Raw genomic sequence first — 24,576 nt, 5'->3', positions numbered from 1 at the left:
AGAGGGGCAGAATCACTTCCCTTGACCTGCTGTTCACACTTCTCTTGATGAAATCCAGGATACAGTTTGTCTTCTGGTCTGCAAGTACATTGAATAATAAATAGTACCAGTCCCAGTGCTGTACTCTGAGGGACTGTACTCTTTGCTGGCCTCCACCTGGACATCAAGCTGTTGACTGCAACTCTTTGGATGTAGCCTTCCAGGATGTTTCTTATCTACTAAACAGTTCATCCATCAAATACTTGCCTCTCAAATTTAGGGAAAAAGATGTTGTGTGAGATCATATCAAAAGGTTAACAGAAGACAAAGGAGATGTCATCCATTGCTCTTCTGTTGTTTACTAATGCTATCAGTGTTATAGAAGACCACCAAATTTATTTACTCTATGAGAATTCACGTGGCTATCTCCAGTCATCTCCCTGTCTGTAGAGGGTTTTCTAAGAACACAGCCAGGCTGTTTTCAAAGGTGCACTTTGACAGGTGAAGAGTGTGAAGGTGACTGAGCACCGCGCAGGTTGCCTAGAAAGGTTGTGGAGTCCCCCTCTTGAAGATCTTCTAAAGCTGTTTGGACGTGGTCCTAGGCAGTCTGCTCTAGATTTTTGACCAGGACAAGATGACTGTTATAGGTTTCTTCCAAGCCCGGTCATTCTCTGATTCTATGAACATGATTACATTTTGCATTGCATTAGGATATTTTATAGTTTATAGGAACAGATTATTTCTACTCTGATAGGCTTTTGGGTAGTGTGTCTTGCTTGCGTTTTACTCACAGCTGAGACAGAAACCTCTGAGTTAATTTTCAATGCAAAGGGTAATTGTTTTGCAACAGAATCTTTAGAGAAAATGTAAAACTGAGATACATCTCCTACTAGCTGTTGATTAGCAAAAGTGCTGCTGATAAAAATTCATCTTATTATCTACTACAGATATTATCTACTACAGACAAATAAATGTAATACCCTCTATACCTTGCAGAAATATGATGCTTTATTATTGTCAATCACTAGCTTAAGACAACTGCATCATAGCCACATGTCCTCTTTGCTAATTTAAGCCCAAGAATAGGTATATGCTTTCAATGATATACCAATTACTCATGCTTGAATCAAGAATTTTAAGGCTTAATCTTTAAGTCCTCTTTTACCACTCAAAGATAGTGTAAAGTAAAATAATGGAATCACAATGCAAAGGAAAACTGAATCTTTACAGCCAAAGCTGGGAGAGCAAAATTGATTTTATTATTTTGTATTTCAGTAATTCATGTAATACAAAAATAAATAGATTATTCATATGTGTTTATGCATGGTTCCAAGAGGTCAGGATATACTCTTCCAGTGTGCCGTGGATGAGTGAAAGTCGTACTTTGGTGGTCTGTTTGCAATCTGAGCAGCTGTACGCAGAAAATAACTTGTGTGTGACCCTCATTCAGCCTCAACCCACAGGAACCATTAACCTGGAGGAACTTCAGAAGAGACTCCAAGCAGGCAACCTCTTCATTATGTAAAAATCATGCAGTGGCTTGGCTCTTGGGACATTCATTCAAAGCAGAGCAGCTTGGAGGAGAAGATATGCGTATGCATATCTGTAACAAGTGCAAAACATTTGCTTTCTGTCTGTATTCAGCAAGCAGCTGCAGATTCCTTGTGGCACAAAAAAATGCTCTATTTATATCCAGCAACAATGCTAGTGAATTCCGGAGTTTGCTGGAGCATTCTGGCAATATGAAAACAAAGTTGTTTATTCAATGGCTGAAGGAAGATGTGAAAATGGGAGCTTTCACTGACTCATCACCATCAGAGGGATTATTGCAAAACTAAATTGTTCTCCCAAACTACTATTTCTGCACAAACAACTCATTTGCAATTGAGAAGATGAGAGTCTTAGCAGAAATAGGTCCTTCTGTTATTAAAAAGTTGCCTTCTTTCTTTACTGTAGATTTCCTTTCCACAAAATGTGTGAATAAATTCTTCATCTCTTCATAGCATTTGAAAAGAATGACTGTTATATTAACTTTTCCTTATATAACATTCTCTAAGACAGTTTGTATTTTATATTAGTACAAAGCAGCTGTAATTAAGAACCTGTTTTACTGCCTTCACATATTTTGCTTTTACATTCAGTGAAACTTTTCAGCCTGGCACAGTAACATTTTGAATCATTGGATTCCTCCTGTGACATCTTAGATCAAATTTGCATACTCTTAACACTTTCAGAGACAGCCCACTACAAATGGCAATTTCTTGCTGTAAGAATGCATGCAGAACAGATACTGTTCATCAGGCTTTCTAGCTGCACCCTGATTCTCTGAACTCCATTCCCTGTCCATTTATTTTTCTTAACTTTCCCCTTCACTTCTTCCAATTTTGTCCTCTTTTGTGAATAGACACAGCCCTTGATGGGTACATCTTGAGGCTGTGCTGCAGATCCCACTCTGTGAACTGTTATAGACTTCTATGCTCCAGGAGGGAAGGTGAGCTATGCCTGGGGGAGACCACAGTGCAGAGGGGCACTGTGACAAAGAGCGTTATCTGAAGGTTAATTTTGCTCTTGCTATAACTCTTTTTTATCTTATGAACGAATGCCAAGCACTTTGAGAACATGCTGATTAAGTTATCAGGAAAATTTTGTAACTATTTCTGAAATAAAGGAATCTTATTTAGAAAAACCAGAAATTATGGAAATTCATCAGCAGTAGCCTATGAACAAGACATCAGAAAGTTTATTTGAAGAGTTGGAGTTATTTTATTACTGAATTGAGTGGGGATAAAAGCCTGTCAGAAGATGAAAAGACTCATTTCTAAGAAACAGGTTTTATGAACCAGTTCCCGGACTTATTTGCAAACTTTTCTGAAGTTCATTTTCTGGTTAAAGAAAACAGCAAAATAATTTGGTGGAGAATATACCTTTTCTATATATTTTTTTCACACAGCTTGACATTTATATTTCAAAGCAATGACTCAAACTTGGTTTATCCTTAACAGATATGTCCTAACTAACAACTACTTCATGATGAGGACCCTATGCTTTGCAGTGTTGAAATCTAGCTCTTCATTCCCGTGGCTCAATCTGTCTTTTGCTGTCTAGTTTTATTTGTTACAACACTTCCAGTTTCCATTCCATGCCTATACATTTTCTTCGAAGATTTTCCATGAAAGGTACTCCCAAGCACTGTAAAATCAAGACAGATTATATCCAGCCAATCTACCGAACCTGTTTCTATTATAAGTAAGTCACAGGTTTCCTACCTGGAAACTGTGCTGGCTTCTGTTTCAAGTCATTTTACACCAATTCATAAGATTTCATCCTGAGTGCATCACATAAACTTCAATAACCTGAAGGCAAATCCTTTGTATTTAGAAACGGAAAGGAAAGGACACTTATCTGGTGTCATGGAAACACATTCAGCAATATTCTTTTCGTGAACTGAAATATTGAATCTATTTCATATATACTGTAAGTCTAAGGGAGATTCACAAATTAAAAGTTCTTTTTGAAAACGAGTTGTTTGCTCTGAAAATGATAAAAAATAAATATGAATTTTAGAGTCTTGAATTCGACTCCTGGTAACTGCTATGATCAGAGTTACAAAAATGGGTGCAGAATCAAAGTTCAAAGAGAAGTGTAGGTTCTGGCTAATTCATTAGCAAAGACAAAGTAGTTGATGCCCTTTGTGCAAGAAGTGCTACGTAGAAACCTTAACACAGACCCACCTACACTGGAGATGAAGCTGTTACGGTTATGAAAAGAGACAGCATGTCTCTTGAAGTCACTGTAACTTTTCTGAAAGATAAATACAAATAGACAAACTCTGGAACTCACTGTAGGATGTTGTCATGTTGACCAAATATGTAAAAGAGTTTATAAATAAGTAGACTGAATTACTGGAACTACTAGACCTTCTAAGTAAAGAGGACTAGGTTATGACAATAATAGGTGTGATCTGAGAGTGTATACTGAGTGGAAGATCAGACTGTAGTTGTTTTTCATTTTACGCAGAGCATCTGCTACAGCATGTGGGAAAGGAGGTACCAGGCGGATCATTACTTGACCAGTAAGTTATTATGCTATTCCATACAAACGTTAAAGAACTAATCGGAATGGACAAAGTGGGAAAAGAAAGAAAATCATCTTTATTGCTTTTAAAAACTTAGGAAACAAGCCAAATCCTACAAAAATTCTCCTTAATGAACAATTCTTGTTGTGTGCCATAGTAATGTTTCCAAAGTGAGTCCTTGAATTACTGAATTGCGTGTTTGGTTTTACACTTTATTTACAGAAGAATACATTACAAGCAAAGGCTAGCTGAGCATAGATAATGTTAAGACAAATAATTGTAATACTGCCAAGGAAAGAAAAGACACAAATGTAATTAAAAGAATGAAATCAAGAGTAAAAAAAATTTCAGCCTCCAAAATCCACAGAAGCAGCCATATCTAAATTTAAACTCTAGGTACCATGAAAGTTAAAGCATAGCAGATTTTGAGGAAAAAACTTGCAAATATTTGTTATGTTTTAACTAGTTGTCTCAAGAAATATATTGCAAGCTACAGAATGTATCCCAGTTTATGTGACCTTCAACTATAAAATCAGCTCTGTACCTTATGAGGCGTTCAGATTTGCGCCGGCTAATGTGACATTCATTTGCTAACTCACTGCTCACTTCAAATATTCATACTGAGAACCTGACCTACCTGAGGCTCGTCTACATGTATGTATGCAACAATGTGGAAGGGTTCTGCTTAGCAAGCTGGACTGAATTAGAGCAGTTTTTGTCCCATAAGATACTTCTTCAAATTTGAGAAATTAAATATAATGAAAAACTGATATTTATTTTCTGTTCAGCTCCAGATGCCAGCAAAACTTTAGGTAGCTGGCTCACAGTCAAGTCTTCTATACGCCTACTGTGTCAAATGTCTCACCAGATGTTCACTTGCATGATAATCACTTGGTAATGTACTGAGGTGCGTGGAATCTCTTTGTTGTTCACCCCTATCTCTATGTTCTCTGGCATCCCATGTCTGGACAGCTCAGTACTTTTTGATGTACTTCCAGTCTCACCTCTCTGGTCACAGGGGATCTCTTTAGCTCAGGCCTAGTTATAAATTGCTCTTTTCTGCTATGGGGAGTCGGATACTTGCTAACTCACCAGAGTCAGTTCTATCTCTCTTCACCTGAGCCTCCTCTGTATATCTGGTAGAAGATTGTATTTATCTTTAGATTGTCATAGACTGCTCTAAATCAGCACCTGCTAAAGAAGTACATTTGGCCTGATCTCCTACCCCCTACTTACACTTCAGTTCATTGAACTGTTTAAAAAAGTGTGTAAGTGTATGTATATTTTCATGACATAATATAAATGCAGTCAGGTTTTGTATCCTGGTGGGTTGCTCATCCTGACTTACTGTTATTTGTCCTTAAACATGTATTCTTATCCTTTTTTAAGGATAGTTAATTTTCTTACACAGAGAATAAGAGGATAACATAAAAATAATAGCTCAAAAATAGCTGATTTTTGTAGGAAGGTTATGGTTCTCTTGCTATTATTTTTGTACTGATCTTCCAACAGAGGACAAGTATCAAAAGTGGCTCTACGCCTATATGCAAGTTGTGCCACTAAGTCTGAGAAAAAAAGTGCTATGCTGTTTCCTTATGATTCTGCTTGTGTAAGTGAAGTAATGGAATTAGTTAAGACTAAAACTTTTTAGTTGAACCTCTAAGGAGGCAGAAGAGCAGAATGAGAGACACACGTTTGGTGAACACAGGCAGTTAATACTGAAATAAGACTTGACATGCATGTCAGTCACAGCTGACACATGATTTATTAATTGCCTCTCATTTTGTAGATATTTGACTAGCATGTGATACAGTTTTTGTTCAAAAATAATGCAAGATCTAAAGCTCTACACAGAGCAGTATGAATGAGTTGCTTTAATTCTGTCCTCCTGACACAGGTCTTTATTGATGGAGGGAACATCCTCATATGTAGGGAAACTACCCAACTGTGAATTCACTCCTGTTTATAAAACAGTCTCAATCCTATCATGAAATAGTATTGTTTCACTTTCAAAGTAAATTTCTGCCTCATTTACACCACATCCTTTCAATATTTTCACAGCATCAAAGGATTTTAATGTAAATGAAAATCGGTTCTTACAAGCTTCTCAGGTATTTGCACATTTATGTAAATTTGGAGCCTTGATGTATGCAAAAATAGAATGATATTAAAACAACATAAAGGCTATATGCGTAGAAGCATTTATCTCTGCTTTATGCCAGTTGTAGAGAAATCACTTTGTAGTCAAACCTGCCTGCAGGCAGGCAATGAATTGAGGACCACATGGAGTTTCATTGCCAAGAAGGTTTTAGGAAAAACAAACAAAAAACCAACACAAGTAAAAAACACAAACAGGCTTTTAAAAATTACCTTGTATGAAATGGTCTAAACATAAATAAGTAGAACAGATTTTCTCCAAATGTAAACACTTGGGTACCATGATCAGGAGAAAAGATCTAGTTTTTCATTTCTGTAAGTGTTTTATAGTGAAAATAAAGGCAAGCTTGACAGATTGGGTGGATAGTGATAGGACAAGGGGGAATGGTCTTAAACTGAGACAGGGGAAGTTTAAGTTAGATATTGGGAAGTTTTTCACCCAGAGGAAGTTTTTCACCCAGAGGAAGCTTTTCACCGATCCAGTGGTGACGCACTGGAACAGGTTGCCCAAGGAGGATGTGGATGCCCCATCACTGGAGGCATTCAAAGCCAGACTGGATGTGACTCTGGGCAGCCTGTTCTAGTGGCTGGCAACCCTGCACATAGCAATGGGGTTGAAACTCAATTATCATTATGGTCCTTTTTAACCCAGGCCATTCTATGATTCTATGATTCTACGATCATCCTTTCTGTTTGGTCTCAGCTTCTCAATAACCCAAGCTTAATTCCTCCCTTTTCTGTTGTCTGTTCACAGAAAATTTGTCTGCTACTCCTGGAAGAAAACAGACACTTTTCTTAGAAGAGTCTTCTGCTTTCTGCCTCTCTGATTCTGGATCAAAGTATTAAGCTTGGATATCTCTAGGGATTTCTTTAAGGAGTCATCTATCCTGTCCAAGTTCAGATCAGCGTTAACACTGCATGTATATGAGCAGCTACTGGATACTGGTGAAAGGTAAAAAAAACAACCCTGTTCTTCATAGGAAAATAAGCTGGGGGACTAACTGTAGTTTAAATTAATGAAATGGTGAGACTCATTGATGGAATAGATCCTCCTGGAAGAGATTTTGAAGTGCATGAGGTATGAGTGCATGATCTGAGACAGCCAACAGGGGCTTCACCAAGGGCAGGTTGTATTTGACCAGTCTGGTTGCCTTCCATGGCATGTGAGTGACAACATTGGTGGACAAATGAAAGAAAGCTGATGTCATCTACCTGGACTTCTGCAAGGCCTTTGACATAGTCCCTCACATCCTTATCTCTAAATTGGAGAGGTATGGGTTTGAAGGGTGGAATATACTCAGTAAGTAATAGGTTGGATGATCACAGCCAGATGGTTGTGGTCAATGGCTCGAAGTAAAGGCAGAGGCAGCAACTAGTGATGTCCCCCAGGGGGCTGTCTTGGTACTGATACTCTTTAACAGAGACATAGATACAGGGATTCAGTGCACCCTCTCAGCTAGTTTGCCGATGACACCAAGCACGTGGTGCAGCTGGTATAGCAGAAGGGAGGGATGACATCCCGAGGGACTTTGACAAGATAAAAAAGTAGGTTGATGTAAACCTAATGAGGTTCAACAAGATGTTGTGCTTGGTTCAGGTCAATTCCAGATATGAATACGAGGAGGGAGAATAACTGCTTGAGAGCAGCCATGTGGAGAAGGATTTGGGGGTCCTAGATGAAAAACTTAACATGATCCAACAGTATACACTTGCAGCCCAAAAGGTCAAATGTAGCCTGTCTTGCAACAAAAGAGAGGTGGCCAGCAAGGTGAAGGAGATGGTTACCTCCCTCTCCTTTGCCCTTGTGAGAATCCCTATGGAGTACTGCATCCAGGTCTGGGTCCCCAACACAAGGAAGATGTGGAGGTTTTGGAGAACGCTCAGAGAAAGTTCGTGAGGAAGATCAAAGGGCTGGAGAACCTCTCCTATAAAGACAGGCTGAGGGAACTGGGCTTGTTCAGTCTGGAGAAAAGAAGGCTCCAGGGAGGCATCATTATGACATTCCAACATTTAAAGGGATATCATAAACAGGAAATAAATCAACTTTTTAAACAGGTAGATTATAGGACAAGGGGAGATAGTTTTAAACTAAAGGAGGGGAGATTTAGATTGGATGTCAGGAAGGAGTTTTTCACTCAGAAGCTGGTAAGGAACTGAATGGGTTGCTCAGAGAAGCTGTGAATGCCCCCTCCTGGTTGGGCTGTGAATGCCCCCTCCAAGGTTGGATGGGGCCTTGGGCAGCCTGATCCAGTGCTTAATCTAGCAGCCACATGGCAGGGTGGGTTGGTACTAGATGATCTTTGAGGTCCTTTCCAACTCAAGATATTCTATGGTTCTCTGATATTCACAGCCAGTGAAAGAAGGTCTTTTTGCTACTCTTGTTTCATGAAGTGCCTGGACTTCTGCCTCTAGCAAAATTAATTGGAATTGCAGTATTTTCTTTTAGTGCCATTATAATAAATGAAGATCACCTTTGGAAGGTTGTGCTTTGCCACTGGTATCACATTTAAGCTATCAGACTTGAAACTGCCAGGAGTCTCCGTCTTGCACCTGTTCCACCTCAACCCTATTGCAAGCTAGAGAGCAGTTTTTTTCCAAAGTGTCATGAGACTTTAAGAACAGAGTGAAATAGATAGCTTAGAAACTGCATTTTTAACACTGAAAATTCCTACAGAAATGTGTGTCTACAGGACATAAGTTAAATTTTTCACCTCAATGTGTTTGTTTTGCAGTAGCTATCAACACAGAGCACATATCTGTTTCCCTGCTGCAAAAATAATAATAAAAAAAACCAATATTCCTGTCCCAAGCTGTCAAAATTCCCATGTGCTAATCCTTTCCAAAATGATTGAGGCAAAGTTATCACTGGGATCTAATCTTTTATTTTTCTGAATGTACAAAGAGAGTTTGCCTCATTAGAAAGCCAGCTTTGTTAGCTCAGAGGCAAGTTCATTAATGGTTTGCAGTCTAGCCACCAGAGGGAGATAAAAGGCCATATGCATTTCATCTGGGTCATCTCATGTTCTAACATTACAATAATCTACATTGCTACTATAAACCACTTATTAAGTAAATCTAATTCCTATGGCAAGCATCAGTTATTACTCTATCATCATCATACATATGTCACCATCATAAGGAGTAAGGCAAGAGACTCTTTAGCAGGGTCTGTTGTGACAGGACAAGGGGAAGTTGTTTCAAACAAAAGGGGGGGGGGGGGGGGGGGAGGAGGGGGGAGAGATTTAGATTGGGTATAAGGAAGAAGTTTTTTTACAATGAGGGTGGTGAAGCTCTGGCACAGGTTGCCCACAGAAGTGGTGAATGCCCCATTCCTTGAGACACTTAAAGTCAGGCTGGATGGGGCTCTGGGCACCTGATCCAACTATAGGTGTCCCTGTTCACTGCAGGGGCAGGGGAGTAGGACTAGATGGCTTTCAAGGGTCCCTTCTAACTCAAAGGATTCTATGGTTCTGTGATATGTTACCAATGGATACCATAATTTTAACTTTGCCTCTGGCATAGCCAATATGTTATAATCTCAGAGTGGGAAAAAAAATTTAGTGTTTTTGGAACACCTGTATGCTGCCTGTTGAAAAAGTTCACAGCTATGTTTCTGTGCTGTGCATAGATCATTTATTTTATACCTGGCTTTGCTATGTTTTACAACAAAGACTGAAGAAATGCTGAGTTACTGTAAACATCTTCTTTACATGGTGCTTTTGGAAAAAGTTCCAATGAAGATCAGGCTTCTAGTTGTGTTTCTTCTAAAGTATTGTAGGAAAATGTTGTTTCAAAAGAACTTGGGTGCTTTTGTCTGAGTTGCTGAGCTTGACCATCTCATCTTGTCCCACTTTCCTACTAAATTCATGCTTCACCATCTCTCTGCATTATGTTGCTCCATGCAACATGCACTTCACGCTGTCGGGTAACAGCTACCGGGGACTAGCACACGTAGATGTGGTGCCAGCAGCACTGATGTGACAGGCATGCCCATGATGATGGCCTGTGGATCTCATCTGTGGGCCTGCACCAGGGCCTGCTGGCTCTGCTAGCCCCAGGGCAGGAGGGGATGGTGCTGTGTCTGTGTACTGTGTGTTCTGCCAGTGTTCTGCAGTGTTTGTCCGAGTGTGTCCCTCAGCCTGCGCACACAGCCCAAGGGCCCAGTCTCTGAATGTAGATCCATTGGTCTGTGAAGTGGGAGCTAGGCCATGGCTGCTGGAGGTGGTAACAGTTCCTACTACCCTGTGATAGGAAAAGCCTTACTGAGTATCTTTTGGCACTGACATTGGTACAAAAAGGTATGGTTTATGACATGATTAGCAGGATATCATGCGGGAAGAGTGGGTTACTTTGAGGGCAGTAGGGATATAAAGACAACTGTATGTGGGGTGAGAACACAGCAGTGAGAAACACAGCCTCCCTTCTGGCAAAACAGAGGAAAGAGCAATATGTAAACTTGGGCAGATGGAGAAGCAAATGTGGCCTTTGAGCTTCAGAAGTTCTTCCAGTAAGAAGCTCCTATTCAAGTCCCTGGTATGATTTCGTATGCAGTACCGCGTACCTCTGCTGAAGAGTCAGACTGACACTGGGTCAAGACAGGGAAAACTGTTACAGCAACTATCAGAAAGGAGGAGCAGCCCTTTTTAGATGAGGAAATTGAAATAGCTTGTCTTTTTTGTTCTGTGAGAATGAAGTCTTAGAGGCAATGCTGAATTTCTCATAAGCACTCAGGAGAGGCGAGAGAGGAGGAAAGAATTGTTTCAGATGGAGAATCTCCCCATTTTCAGAAAAATGAACAAAAGCAATTTAGAGTCCCTCCTTGCAAGGCCTTCAGCTTTCTTGCAGATAACTGCTGTTGCAACATGGCAGTCTCTGCTACTGTCATTCTGTTGTGGAAGAGGTCAAGAGCAGAATTCCTGTTACACTGTGTAAATACTATTTTTTCTTTAGGTGAAAAAAAAAAAGGATGTTTACCCTTTATTTACTATTTTTTTTCCCCTCCAAATACTTTCTTTTTTTCCTGCATGCATAACCTAATATGTTTACTTTTGTGTTCTGTCCTGAAACAGTGCAGGAATGGTGTATGTGCACTCTGGATGGACTCCGACCACTTACTCATGTATTTTAAAGAAAATCCTGTTTTTATGCTGCTTTTAACCTTTGTCATGTTTGATAACTGTGGTAACTGATGTTTTTCTTCTTTGCTTTCATGGTTTCAATGCTGCTGGGAAAAAAGAAAGAAAGAAAGAAAGGAAGAAAGGAAGAAAGGAAGAAAGGAAGGAAGGAAGGAAGGAAGGAAGGAAGAAAGGAAGGAAGGAAGGAAGGAAGGAAGGAAGGAAGGAAGGAAGGAAGGAAGGAAGGAAGGAAGGAAGGAAGGAAGGAAGGAAGGAAGGAAGGAAGGAAGGAAGGAAGGAAGGAAGGAAGGAAGGAAGGAAGGAAGGAAGGAAGGAAGGAAGGAAGGAAGGAAGGAAGGAAGGAAGGAAGGAAGGAAGGAAGGAAGGAAGGAAGGAAGGAAGGAAGGAAGGGAGAAAGGAAGGAAGGAAGGGAGAAAGAAGGAAAGAAGAGTACTTTTTCTGCCAGAGATATTTCAGCTTTCAACAGTGCCTGCCATTAATCACACATTACTGAAATTAGGCCTCAGCATATTTTTTATGTGTGAAGTATTCCTACTCTTGAATGCCATCAAATTAAAATAGGAAAGACAGCCAAATAAGCTGCTGAAGATGTCAGTGAGTACATGGTAGTTACCAAAAGAGGCAAATGTATCTTAGGGGCTTAGATTCATTTCTAGACTGCTAACCCTAGCCTGAAGGGTGCTGAAGGTCTTTCTGATACTGAGGATCTGTAGGAATCATCATATTTTCCTCTTAAACTCTAGGCAGCCATGCATGAGAGTTAAAAACCCAGCGTACTGCGAGGTGGAAATTCCCACGGCTGCTGCTGCTGCCCATCCAGAGCTGCTGCCACCAAGCGTTGATCCGCAGGGAGCAGCAGAGGGTCACAGCTTGTGAGGGTGCTGCAGCACACTTGAGTGATGACTGGAGTGAACTGCAGAGAGCAGCTCATAAAAGAAGAGCATTGGTTTATGCAGCAGGCCTGCCACTTCGAAGTGGAAGTATGGCAATTAGTCTGGCATGTGTTTTTCTGGAGTTTGTCTGATCTGTGTCACCAGCACATACTTAGATGAAATACACAGTGTTGTAAAGTTCTGACCTTGTTCTGAGCACATAAGGGTTATTCTAGATCTACTTATCAATGCAGAAGTCTTGACATCTACTCTTAAAACCCTTGAGATAAAAGAGGTTCTGTCAACAACTGTTTTTTGTTGTCTGCTCACCATCACAAACCAGTGAGAAGACTTGCTGAGCTGTACCACCAGAGCTGACACAAAAGCTGTGTAGAAGGTACTTGTGCTGAATACCTTGGAGTTGCAATGAATGTTTGCTTTGGGAAGCTATGAAAGGATTTCACATGAGCCAGAGGAAGATCTAAGTTTCCTACTTTTTTAGTCCATACTATTTACTGTATGGGTATGCTAGAGGGCATTGAGTGTACTCACACTGGAAACAAAGCCATATTTTTGACATTCTGTCTGGGTATTTTTATTAACTATGCTGGCAAGATCAAATGCAGGTGACTTGATTTTTTGCTCCAGAATAAAGTCCTCACTCACAAAGATGTCTAAGTGTCTAAGTATAGGTTGCAGAGCTTTGTTGAATAGCTGAAGCATGTTTAACCAAAAACATGTACTTCGGTGCTTTCTTAATTGGAGATTCTCATCCAGAATAGTGATTAGTGGGATGGTGATTGTCCTGCAAGGTTAGTTATGCTCTGGATTGACTAACAAACCTACAACATTGTTAAGGAGATAAGTAGTTTATTTAATTTTTAAAATGTAAATATATGTGAAAGCAAAAACGTGTAACATAAAAGCATCATCTTCTACAAAGAGGACACTTCTTTCCAAGTTGCCCAATATTCTAAAAAATAAGCACTACTTTATTTTTTAAAATGACAGGATGAGGCAAGGGAACCTTGACAAGGCAGGGTATGAAAACGAGAGAGCCTTATCAGGTGGCCAGGGTGGATTTGAGTTGTTGAGCTGTGATCAGCCAGACTAGCCTGCTTGCACTCTGAGAGATTAGGTGACACAAAAGGAAGTTTACAAAGCGTCAGTTTTCAGAAAGCCAAAAATTATCAGCAAGCTGTGCTGTCTAGAAATATCTGAGCTCCAATCACAGATTTCATTCCAAATCAGACCTCTTTGTTAAGCACTGCTCAAATTTGGTATGTATTGAAGTAATCAGTAATCTCAGCAAAAAATAAAACAATTATTATTTTTTCTTATTATTCATTGCTCATTCAGGAACCTAATACTTAAGTGCCCATTTGAAGGAAGAGGCAAGAGGGGACTTCTTGCATTCTGAGTTCAGATACACACTGGTCAGTGCTGTCCACAAACACTGTATTTTAGATCTTTTAGGTACGGTAAAATCTAACAAGTGGGTAGGGCTATGGGAAAGATACTGGATGCATGGATTAGGAGATTTGTGGAAAATGGACAGCATTGTGAAGCTCAAAGTGCTTTAATCAGTGACACAAATTTTAGCCCATGTTAATTAGTAGCTAGTGATTTCCTCTGAAGTAACCATTAAGGCTGAGACTGCCTAGTGTCCTTCCTGATGAGCAGAATGTTGGGACAGTGCGTTTTCAGCAAGTCTGCTAATGCTTCCTGGCTGGGGTGAGTGGTGGATATACAGGAAGGAGCTGCTCCTCAAGGGATCTTCAAAAGGCTGAAGGAATGGGCTGCTGGGAACCTCCTGGAGTTTAGGCCAGGCAAATGGTCAATTCAGTTTGTGTTCCCTGGTCAAGCTCAAAACTAATGCTGACCCCATGGAGCAAATTCAGCAGAGACCATGGAGGTGAGGAGAGGCCAGGTGAATGGCATGTAGTGGGAGAGGCAGCTAGCAGTGCTTTTGTTCGTCTTGTGAACAGAAAGATGAAAGACAGCTCTTCTGATTATCTTTAGTTCTTTGAAGGGATGGACACTGGTAACAGAATCAGATGTGCTTGGCGGTACACCAAAAGCAGAAGATGCACAGGAAACTGGAAGATTCCTTCTTTTTCTCTTGGTAGGTGCTCAGCAAATGGAAGGAGGACCCAGAAGGCCCACTGTTGGGCACCTTCCCAAACTGACTGGATATGGCCCACGGTATTGGATGCAGTTCTGGCCACCAAAGTATGAAATGGACATAAAACTATTAGAGAGCTTCCAAAGGAGAACTGTGATGATGGTCAAGAGTCTGAAAGGCAGGACATATGAGGAGTGGCTGTGGTCTCTTAGTGAGCTCAGTGCAGAGCAGAGGAGCTGATGGGAGACCTCATGGCGGCTGCAGCTCCTCACAGGGAGCGGAGGGCAGTGCTGAGCTCTGCTCTGTGTGACAGTGACAGGGCCCGAGGGAACGGCATGGAGCTGTGTCAGGGGAGGGGCAGCTGGGGGTCAGGGAAAGGGCCTGCGCCAGAGGGCCGTGGGCACTGAACGGGCTGCAAAGGGCTGTGGACATGGCCCCAGTGCTGGAGTTCAAAGGGTGTTTGGACACTGCTCTCAGACACAGGGTTTGGAGTTGGGTGGTGCAGTTTGGATCTGGGGGTTGGACTCCATGGACTAAGGATCCCTTCCAACTCAGGTTATTGTATGGTTCTCTGAAACCAGCAGAAGTGTCAAACTGGCCCTGCTGTGAGGCTGGAAAGCATCAGTGAACCACTAGAGGGTTGTTGTTGTTTTAATTAAAGGTTTGAAATCTGGGTTCTTCAATGAGCTTTTCAAGATGGAATCTTGTGGCCTATGCTTTTGTTGTTGTTTGCCTACCCTGTGTCCTTAGTCTAAACACCATTTAGAGTCAGGAGTTATTGTATACTGCGTATGCTTGGAGTTCTGAGACCCTTGCTGATGCCTCTGGCAAGTTGTTTCAATCTGTCAGGATGTTATCTCAACGAGGGAGCACATTACATCCCTACATTACGTCCATAAACCACAGGAACAATATCCACTTCGGTTTACGAAAGGAGCAGTCGAAAAAAAGCAGTGCCGAATGAATGGCTGCGATTCCTGCTCACAGCCTCAGTGGGCCGGGGGCTCCGGGACTGCCCCCGCCTCCCTGCCAACAGCCCCGGCCGCCGGGGGGTGCACAGCCGCGAGGGTGCGGGGGGCGGTGCGGTGAGCGGGGGGCGGGCGGCGGGCGGGGCGGCGGCGGCGGGCAGCACCATGCGGCCGCGGCTCCCCGCCCTCCCGCTCCGGCTGTGCGCGGCGGCGGCGGCTTCCGCGGGGCGGCCGGGGGCAGGCGAGCCGCCGCCGCTGCCCTCCGCATGGAGCCGCGGCCGCCCGGCGCCACCGCCACCGCGCTGCGGGGGGCGTCGGCGGCGCCGCGGGCGGCGGGCGGCGGCGGCGGCGGCGGCGGGGCGTCCTGCGGGGGATGTGGTGAGTGCCCGCGGCGCCGTGGTGTGCGTGTGCATGTGTGTGTGTGTGTCTGTGTGCGTGTGTGCGTGAGCACCCGGGAGGCGGCCGCGCCCCTTCTGCCCCTTCGGCCCCGCGTGTCCCGGCCCGCCGGTCTGCGCGGCTCCCGCGGGGCGCTGTCCGTGGTGCTGAGCTCGGCGCCGGGCGCGGCTGCTCCGCGGCGGCTGTGAAGGCACAGAGGGCGCGCGGAAAGGCGGGCTCCCCGTCCCCATTCTTGAAACGTAGTCGCTGTGCGGGAGTGGGATTGTCGCTGGGCTACGGAAGAACGTATGTGGTTGAGCCTTGTCGGGTCCACACGCAGGGTTTTCGATTCAGTCGTCGCAGAAAGCAGCCGGCACATTAGACCAAGAGTAATCGGCGAGAACGTAGGGTGACACAAGCACAGTGCGGGATAGCAGCCCAGTGCCGGATGGGCTTTTCTGTTGGCATTTTGAGACTGTATCTGCTCAGCATTTGTTTGCAGCAGGCAGTGTGAAGTGGCACCCTGCAGTTTTGCAAATGAAAACATACAGTCTGGTTTTGCTGTGCATTAGCTTAAATGAATTTGAGCTCAGCTGAAGCTGAAGCTGAAGAGTAACAGCCGTGTTACTCTTACATTTTCTTAGTCTTATGTCACCTAGTGATAAAGCTGATGGCTGGGGGAAAATGCATCCTTACTCCTAGGAGTAAATTCATTTATTTTAGTGAAAACTTCTCTGAATGTAAAAGTAGTAACTATACACTCCAGTTCAAATCCTCCTTTCTTTCAGCCAATGTTTGTCTTGTTAGAGTACAGGAACTAAACATGCTGTTCTTCATTGTTTCTGTAGCATTTCTTGTAATAAACCTTCTTTTGCATGAACAGTGAACTGCACTGTTGCATGTTTGGAATTACATTCAGTTTTGAATCTTAAATATATTCTTTACTGATTTCCTGTGTCCCTGGGTAGGTGTGAAGAAGCCATGCTTCTGCATTCAGTTATCCACAGGTCTTCGCTCCTAGATATTCATAGGATTTAGTGGCAGCTGAGCTCTGCAACTCTGTGATGTATGGCACTGTTAGATTTTTTTAATTTTTATTTTATATTATATTTTGGAAGCTAATAGAAAGTTGTCTGCTTAAAAGGGAAACAATACTGCGTACCACAGGCATTGCTAGATTAAGACTGAGAAGAATTCAACTCTGTGATAATAAGTCTGTTGAATGATCAGGAAGATCAGCCTTGGACAAGGACCATTGTTTAACTGTGCAGAAGCCATTAAAGTACTTTTCTAGAGGTGAAGATTCCTTCTACAAAATGAATAACACAATAATAGCACAGTAATTCAGGCTGGTCTAAATGGAATTCCATGAAAATCTTGGGTTTGAATGAGTAAAAGCTAATACATCTGGAATCCTCTCAATTCATACTCAGTCTTCTTTTTGTTTCAGTAGGATTTGTGTGTCATTGGCTGCTGCATCCCCGCTTGTAAGCCACATCTTATGCTCATTTACTATGCTAGAAGACCAATTTATTATTTAAGATGAAACTACACCATTTTGCTCGAGTCTGTTCTAAAGAAAATGTTACTTCTTTCCCACTTAGGCCTTAGTTGCTTCTCCTGAAACCATGAGAGATTAAAAATGAAACAATTCAGGAATGTCTTGACATTGCCTCCCATTCACAAATTTTCCTTTCCCATTTTCTCTGCTTGTGTAAGTGCTTCTACAGACTTTAGGCAGATTTCACCGTGGAAATAAATGTTCCCCACCATTTTGAAGACAGAGCCTTCAGTAATTAGGCTTGTGTGTGCTCTGCTGGCATGATCAATCATGCAAATAGTCATAGAGCCTTCCATGCTGGACTGTTCACATGACTAATGAGAGGAAATTTGCAATGTCTATGCAAAAAGAACACAGAAGCCTATTGATCATGAGATGAAATGTCAACAGAGATAGTCTTTTGGCTTTCATCTGCCTTCTTTACCCTGTATAGGAGGGGATGTGGGGCACTCAACCGAAGGCTATGTGTTGCTCATGTAGCAACAATGAAATACATCTTACTTTCTACCTTAATTTCAACTGGACTGTGAAGTGCTTCCCCTGCTACCTCTGCAGAAGGGCTGTGGCAGTACTAGTCAACATTTGGCTGAAGGTGGGTTCTGGTATAAGAGCTGTGTACTTGTTCAGTCTTGCTTGCTATGCAGCCCCCGTAGTCTTATTACAAGTACTCCTGTCCCCACTTGCAATATATTTTACTGTCATTGAGCGGCAGCTAAAATAGGAAGAAGTTAAGGATTCAGAGTGTTTTGATGGCTCAGCTTTGCAGTCATGTATGCTAATTTTATGGATGGCTGTTATAGAATCATAGAATCATTAAGGTTGGAAAAGACCTATAAGATCATCTAGTCCAACTGTCCACCCACCACTAACATTGTCCACTGAACTATGTTCCCTCAGTACCACATCTAGACTGTTCTTGAGCACTTCCAGGGATGGTGACTCCTTCGCCTCCTTGGGCAGCCTATTCCAATACCTCACCACTCTTTCAGTCCAACCCAAACTTCATAAACCAGTTAGTAACACAGTGTATATTGTATATGCTGGCTACAGACAGGTATTTTGACTGTTTTTTTTTTTTTTTTTTTTTTTTTTTCATTTATTGAGATTGTCACAAAGCCATATAGTGAAATTAACACTGATCCTAGTAACAGCCTGATTGTATCTATGTCGGTACTAATTGGGTTTGCAAAAATATCTTTGTACTAACAAAAATTATTTAAATGTACTCACCATGGTGCCTAAAATCCATTTAATTTAGTGAGAAGTTAAAATTCATTTTTTCTATTATGTATGGATACGATATACAGAACAGGTGAAAATTTTTTCATGTCTATTCATCAGATCTAACTGCCTGTAGTTGCTTCAGGGGTTGTTCCTAAATTTTAGCAACTTAAAAATGCACTTGGAGATTGAAGTAAAAATAGTTGACTTAATGTTTGCCTGCACCAGGGAGTCTGTTTTTATCTTTATTCCCCAGCTAGCACACATGTAATTCTAGTGGGTGTTGCAGGCCTTCTCTATAACAACAAGGTTAAATCCAGCACTCAAGTGTGCTAAATCACTTAGGTTTGGTTAGCAGCCCTGGCCAGAGTGTCATGTTTCTTCCTGACATACAGATGTTTCTAATCAAATGAAGAGGGGAGGAATAAGAAAGCTTATTCTAAACTTTAAACATGTTGTCAGCTCAGTCTTTGAATAGCTACATGATTTCACAGTCACTTTCACAGATGGACTCAAATTAAGAGGAAAGAGCAGAATTGAAATCCACTTTAAATACTTTGCTCCCTTTCATACTTTGATTTGTAGCCTTTCCCAGCTCCACTGAAAATAAACTCCATCAATAGTTCATTTTAAATTGTTTTATCTATAAACATCAGTTTGAGGCTATCTAAGATTGATTAATGTGTCTCTTTAAAAGAAAGGATGTTCCACTATCTGGAAATACTTATTTAGAGATTGTGTGCTCTGCATACTTTGCTGAATTGAAAGTGTAAATTCTGAATATATTTCTCTGTCAATCTTTTACATTCATAGTTATGCCTGTATAAATCCCATGTTTACATCATGATACAAATGGGGCAGATTATTTTCTTGAAGAGTACTTCTTGTTGGGATAAGTGCAGTTCTGAAGGGCTGGATCCTGATCAAGCAGCCTGGCTGGGAGGCCCCTTCAGGATTTTTTTCTGTGTTGCTGCTCCAACAGCTATTTGAACTGCATTTTCTCCTTTACCCTTTTGCTTGCAGGAGTTTAGCTGCCTGTCACTAGCTCTGTGTGCCAAGTTAGATGGTAACGCTTCTACCTGGCTCCTGTGGGCTGGATTTTACAGCCTTCCTAGCCTCCCCAACTCACATTCGAACCAACTGCCATTTTTTTTTTAAGACAGAGAAACTCATCCCAAAAGGCAAATTTTGAAGTGCCAGATTCCCCTTCTGAGTGCACCATTTACCTCTCGTGCTCACCTTGAGCCCAATCCCATGCCCTTGAAAAAAATGAGAATTTTAATATTGTCTCTGGCATCTGTAGTGTCTACCCTGTGTTGGGGACCTTGCACTGCCGGCAGGGAGCATCTTCCCCCTGACATGACATGTACTTTCATTTACTAGTATTTCAACTTAAGTGGTAGAAGGAACAATTTTTCTTGACTGTTCCTTCCACATGCAACCACACACTTCCGTATTCAGTTTTCTTTTGACTGGAATTGCTCATATGAAGGAGTTGAGCAGAGATTGCCTCTGCTTTGCTCATGTGTCAGTCTCACTGCCCAGAGGGTTCCACTTCTGATGCCAGCAGCAGCAACAATGGCAAACACAGTTTTCTTCCAAAACAGTATGAGTGATGAATCATATCAGAATACCTGCTTTGCAAGATGCAATTCTTAATACTTCTAAATATGAAGTGAGACTAGTCACATTTTTGCATGGGAAAGAAAATTAGGAGATGTGGATTAAATTATTTTTAGACAACAACCTGAAAAACTTTCTCCACCTTTACATGTATATATGTTTGTATATCTATTGATATATATGAGAGCTGCACTCTAACACTTAATAGTAGTGTGCTTTCATTGCATTCTGGTAGTAATTGTAATTGTTTATTTGGTAGTGAGCATACATTTTGCTTGCAGATAGATATGTCTTTTCTGATTGTGTAATATTCTGGAATAGCATACGTATATTGCTGTTCCCGTGCCAAGATCATCTTCAGCAATGAGATGCATATCTAAATAGAGTGCATCACCGTCATTACCTTAATAAAAAGTGAGTCATGCACACCAACAGTTCCATTGTTAAAATAGTTCACTAAACTGGCATATTAGTTTATTATGGATATTTTTATTATTTATAACAGCTTATTGATAGGTAGAGTATACTGTAGAAAAAAAATCTGTTGCTGTACATACAAATAGTCTCAAGCATCTTCCCTGAAGCTCGGTGCTTAATTTAGCAGCTTATGTCTGAGCAAACTAATGAAGATTTTAATTAAGCTTTCACAATGTATGTCTTCACTAAGTTTTAACTGAACCTATAAATGTTCAATGATTATAAAGTATGTTATGACTTAACAAAGTTTTAGATTCTTAATGAGACTGCCAGCTAAATATACCAGTTTGTTCTGGAAGGCAGAGAAGAAGTATGACTGCTTCATAGCTAACTCTTAACCTGATATAGATATTGGACAGAAACTGTTGCAGCTCATATCAAAATTTGACCAAAATCAACATCCAAAACAGTATCCGAGTAGCAAATATATGACTCAGAAAAACTTTCACATGCTATCTTGAAAAATGTATGCAAGCTCTGGGGAAACAAAAGGGAAACTTGCAAATGTAGGAGCTGTCAGCTCCACATCATGTATATCTATGCAGGAGATCATAAATAAGTGAGTCAGAAGAAATTTGGGAAGCATTGCCTTCCTGGGATGATATGACTCCTCCATGTTTCAAAGGGACTTTCTCACTTGCAAAGAAGAAACAGCAAGCTTCAAGGATGCATGAGGAACTTTAGAAAATGTCAGATTTCAACGAAGGTAAGTCTTGTTTGCTGCACACACTGGGATTCTGGCATATTTCCAAGCTAAATTGCCCAAATAAAAAATTCAAGTCTTCAATGTAAATTAGCCTATACATTTTCTATAATGTTCTGAAAATGTTTTCCTACTACTGACTTGTTTAATAAGTATCTACCAGAAAATGTTCAGAATGCCCTGGTCTATACACAGTACTGCATCTTTTTTTCACCAAGCCAGTAAGTATTTTCACAGCAACAGTCAAAATTAGTTTAAAATCTGTCTGCTTTCAGACAAGAGCAGTTGTTATTTTTTAATGGTTATCTGCATGTATGTTTTAGCACTTTGTGTGAAAGAGCATTTGGTAGCCTGGTGGAGGGATGGAATCTGATTCACAACAGGTGAATAGGGACTCAATTAGTTTTTGGTACAGCTGTCTAAAACATTCAGTCTTTCTTGCTGGGACAGGCCGCATACGTGCTGACCACATTCTTCTTTCTTCTCAACTTTCGTGTTTATTAACTATACGAGGCTGAAGGAGAACAGTTAATTCTATTGTACTGCTCAATGGGAAATACATAGCCATGGGAAAAATACCAGCTCCAAGTAGCAAATATGTTTTGATTCATTCCTCTGGTGACATCATCTGTCATCAAACATATTTTCACAGAATCAGGTGGCAGTTCGAATTTCTCAATATTACTTTTTATCATTATTTATTCACAATATTCAGTACTATTTTTGATCACTATTTATACTGATTTTATTTTCCTGAATTATTTTAAAGTGCAGAGTTTTACTACTAGCCGCTGTCTAGTGTTGGTGCTTAAGAATTCAATCCTGCATATTCTGGGAGCAAATGATTGTCATAAAAGAAAAACCATGGCTCCTGCACGATGTTTTACTGGCAGATGTTGCCTCCTTAGATCTTAGAGGTGTGTGGCTTCTTTGACTTTGTGTTTGCAAGTGAAACATTCACAGTTTCTCACTGGTGTTGCCATGGTTTTTAACTAAGTGAGAGTAAGCAAAGGATTGTTGCTTTTCAATGACAATTGTTTTGTAATATACTGAAGAGTCCTATTTCTATCATGGGTGGAAGAATAATAGCGATGGTGTCATACTGTTGCTAGTTTTCAACTGATGCTTTCCTGGAGACAGTAGAGATTAACATCACAGTGCCTGCTGCTTGATCCTGCAGTGCTTAAACCAAGAACTTTTCTACAGATACTCCAGCTAGTGGTGAGACAGAACCCTCAGGAGCCCTTCAGCATGACAAGGTCTGTATGCAGTGCTGATGGAGAGCAGCAGTTCATGACCACTTGTCATTTGCCTAGTCATGACTGCTAGTTGTTGCCCATGATCTCCTGGGTCAAGTGTGTTTGAGCTTAATCAGGGAGAACTCCTGCTGATCTTTTGCCTCTTATCAAAGAGTTTTGCTGTGCCCTACAAGTGGATAGGTCTTCTCAAGACCAGTGAACGTTTTGATTGATGTTTCCTATTAGATGCATTGATTGTGTGGTGTGGCAAGTCTCAAGTAGCATGTACAAATTGGTCCTTAAGAGTTCTGCACAATATTACTTACATAGTAGGTTTTAGGAAATGCACAGAATTCTGATTTATATTAGCATTTGCTTCTGTACTGAAATCAGTGGCAAAACATGCATTGACTTTCACAAGCAGCAAGAACAGACCCTGGAGCTGTTGTTATAGTCTAGCACAAATTGCATTGGAAAGCAGTTTGTCACTTTAGATGATTTCAGTGACTGTTCTGAAATGATTTTTCTCCTTTGACATCCGATAAATTGCATAGCTGAAAGTTTTAAGTATATGTGTATGCTAGAGAATACTTCTGCATCCACTTTCAAATGAGAAGTTTTGGTCCTCTTCACATGGATTTGAATGTTCATCTTCAATATTCCATAAGAACACCATAAAGATGAGGTGGAATATTAATGAAATGCAAGTATTCATTAGAAATATGATACCTTCCTATAAACAGTGAGTGCAATGTTTACAACTGTAATAATGAAGTACCTGGTGAAATTGGATTAGCTAAGGTATTTTTCTGAGAATCTTTTTAACTATACAGTTTAAATTTAAAATGAAACACAATAAAGTTTACTTTGGGAATATTTTTCAGATTCAGAGAGAGCTTTTGACAAGGGAAGTTGAAAATTCTCAGGTAATTAATATTTTTTTCAGAAAACACAATTAGATAAGAAAAGTAAAACCCTTCAGATCTTTTCTTGAAGATCAAGGCACAGGCTTCAAGCTGGTAGATATATATTTTATTTAAACATACATTGATTCTGGGGCCATGTTTCAGCAGATTTGAATCTTAATAAAGCTATCAACATTTGAGTACAAAGGTACATCCAGAACACAGAAGTGGTAGCTTTTCTAGGCATTTTGTCCAAGGTTTTTGGCTGGGAGCTTCAAATCTACTAAGTGGTTGCTGATGTTTGGGTGTTAGGGTGTTTTTATTTTGTCCAGTTTCCTATTAAATGCTCTAGAGGTTCATTTTATGCACCGTAAAGTTATTATGATAATTTTGACATTTGGGTAGTTATTTACTGCGAATTTTGTGATTCGTATTGGGTTTCTGGTAACTAGCTTGTACTGTGCTCTCTTCATCACCTCCTTTCTGTGTCTTGGAGGACCCTGTAGGAGACACAGACCAGATTTTTATGGAAAAACACCAGAAACCAAGTAAATCCTGAAAGTGTTTATTAACACATCTTTCTCCCTGATACACAAAAATGTATAAAGCAGCTTGATGGATGCTGTGCCATTAAGTATCTCTGTTCAGCTGGATTGAATTTTTGTCCAATTGTGGTAAATGAGTTTTTTGTCTCTGGCTTGGAGCCAGATTTTCAATCCTTTAATTTACTTGGGATTTTCTTTTGGCAGGACGGGATGTTCTGCTTTGTCTGTGAAAATGTCTTACTTTATTGACGAGTTATGAAGGTCGAGAGAAACATTCAGCTAGGTTTGCATGCAGCAATGTCTTCAGAAGATGAATAGTGAGAGAGTCAAGAGGTAGACCATTTACAAATGCAAATTGAATTTAAACTTTCTTCTGTTATTTATATGTAACTGACCATGCTTTTTATTTTCAATTCTGACCTACTTGCATGTGTAATTCCTGTTCTAGGATGCTAATTGTAAGTAGTTGCTTCTGAAAGCACTGTCCAGTCATGGAGTAATGAATAATCTCTTTGGTGGTGCAGGTAGGATCAATACTTTTGCTCCTACTAATGATTTGAAAGTGTGATTTTAAACGTTAGCACTTCTGATCAGATTTGCTGACTTTGAGATTTAAA

General features: G+C 40.8%; 1 protein-coding gene across 1 annotated transcript in view; it reads left to right on the top strand.

Moving 5' to 3' along the window:
* Positions 1-15,557: 15,557 nt before the first annotated feature.
* Positions 15,558-24,576, top strand: part of NRG1 (neuregulin 1) — a 467,599-nt gene continuing 458,580 nt past the window's right edge. The window contains exon 1 of the mRNA XM_040655319.2: positions 15,558-15,689. Coding sequence (XP_040511253.2) covers positions 15,578-15,689 — 112 coding nt within the window. The 5' untranslated portion in view covers positions 15,558-15,577. The remainder of the gene's footprint in view (positions 15,690-24,576) is intronic.

The sequence above is a fragment of the Gallus gallus genome, chromosome Z (genome assembly GCF_016699485.2).
Source record: "Gallus gallus isolate bGalGal1 chromosome Z, bGalGal1.mat.broiler.GRCg7b, whole genome shotgun sequence".
NCBI lineage: Eukaryota > Metazoa > Chordata > Aves > Galliformes > Phasianidae > Gallus > Gallus gallus.
This window is presented reverse-complemented; position numbering and strand designations above follow the sequence as displayed.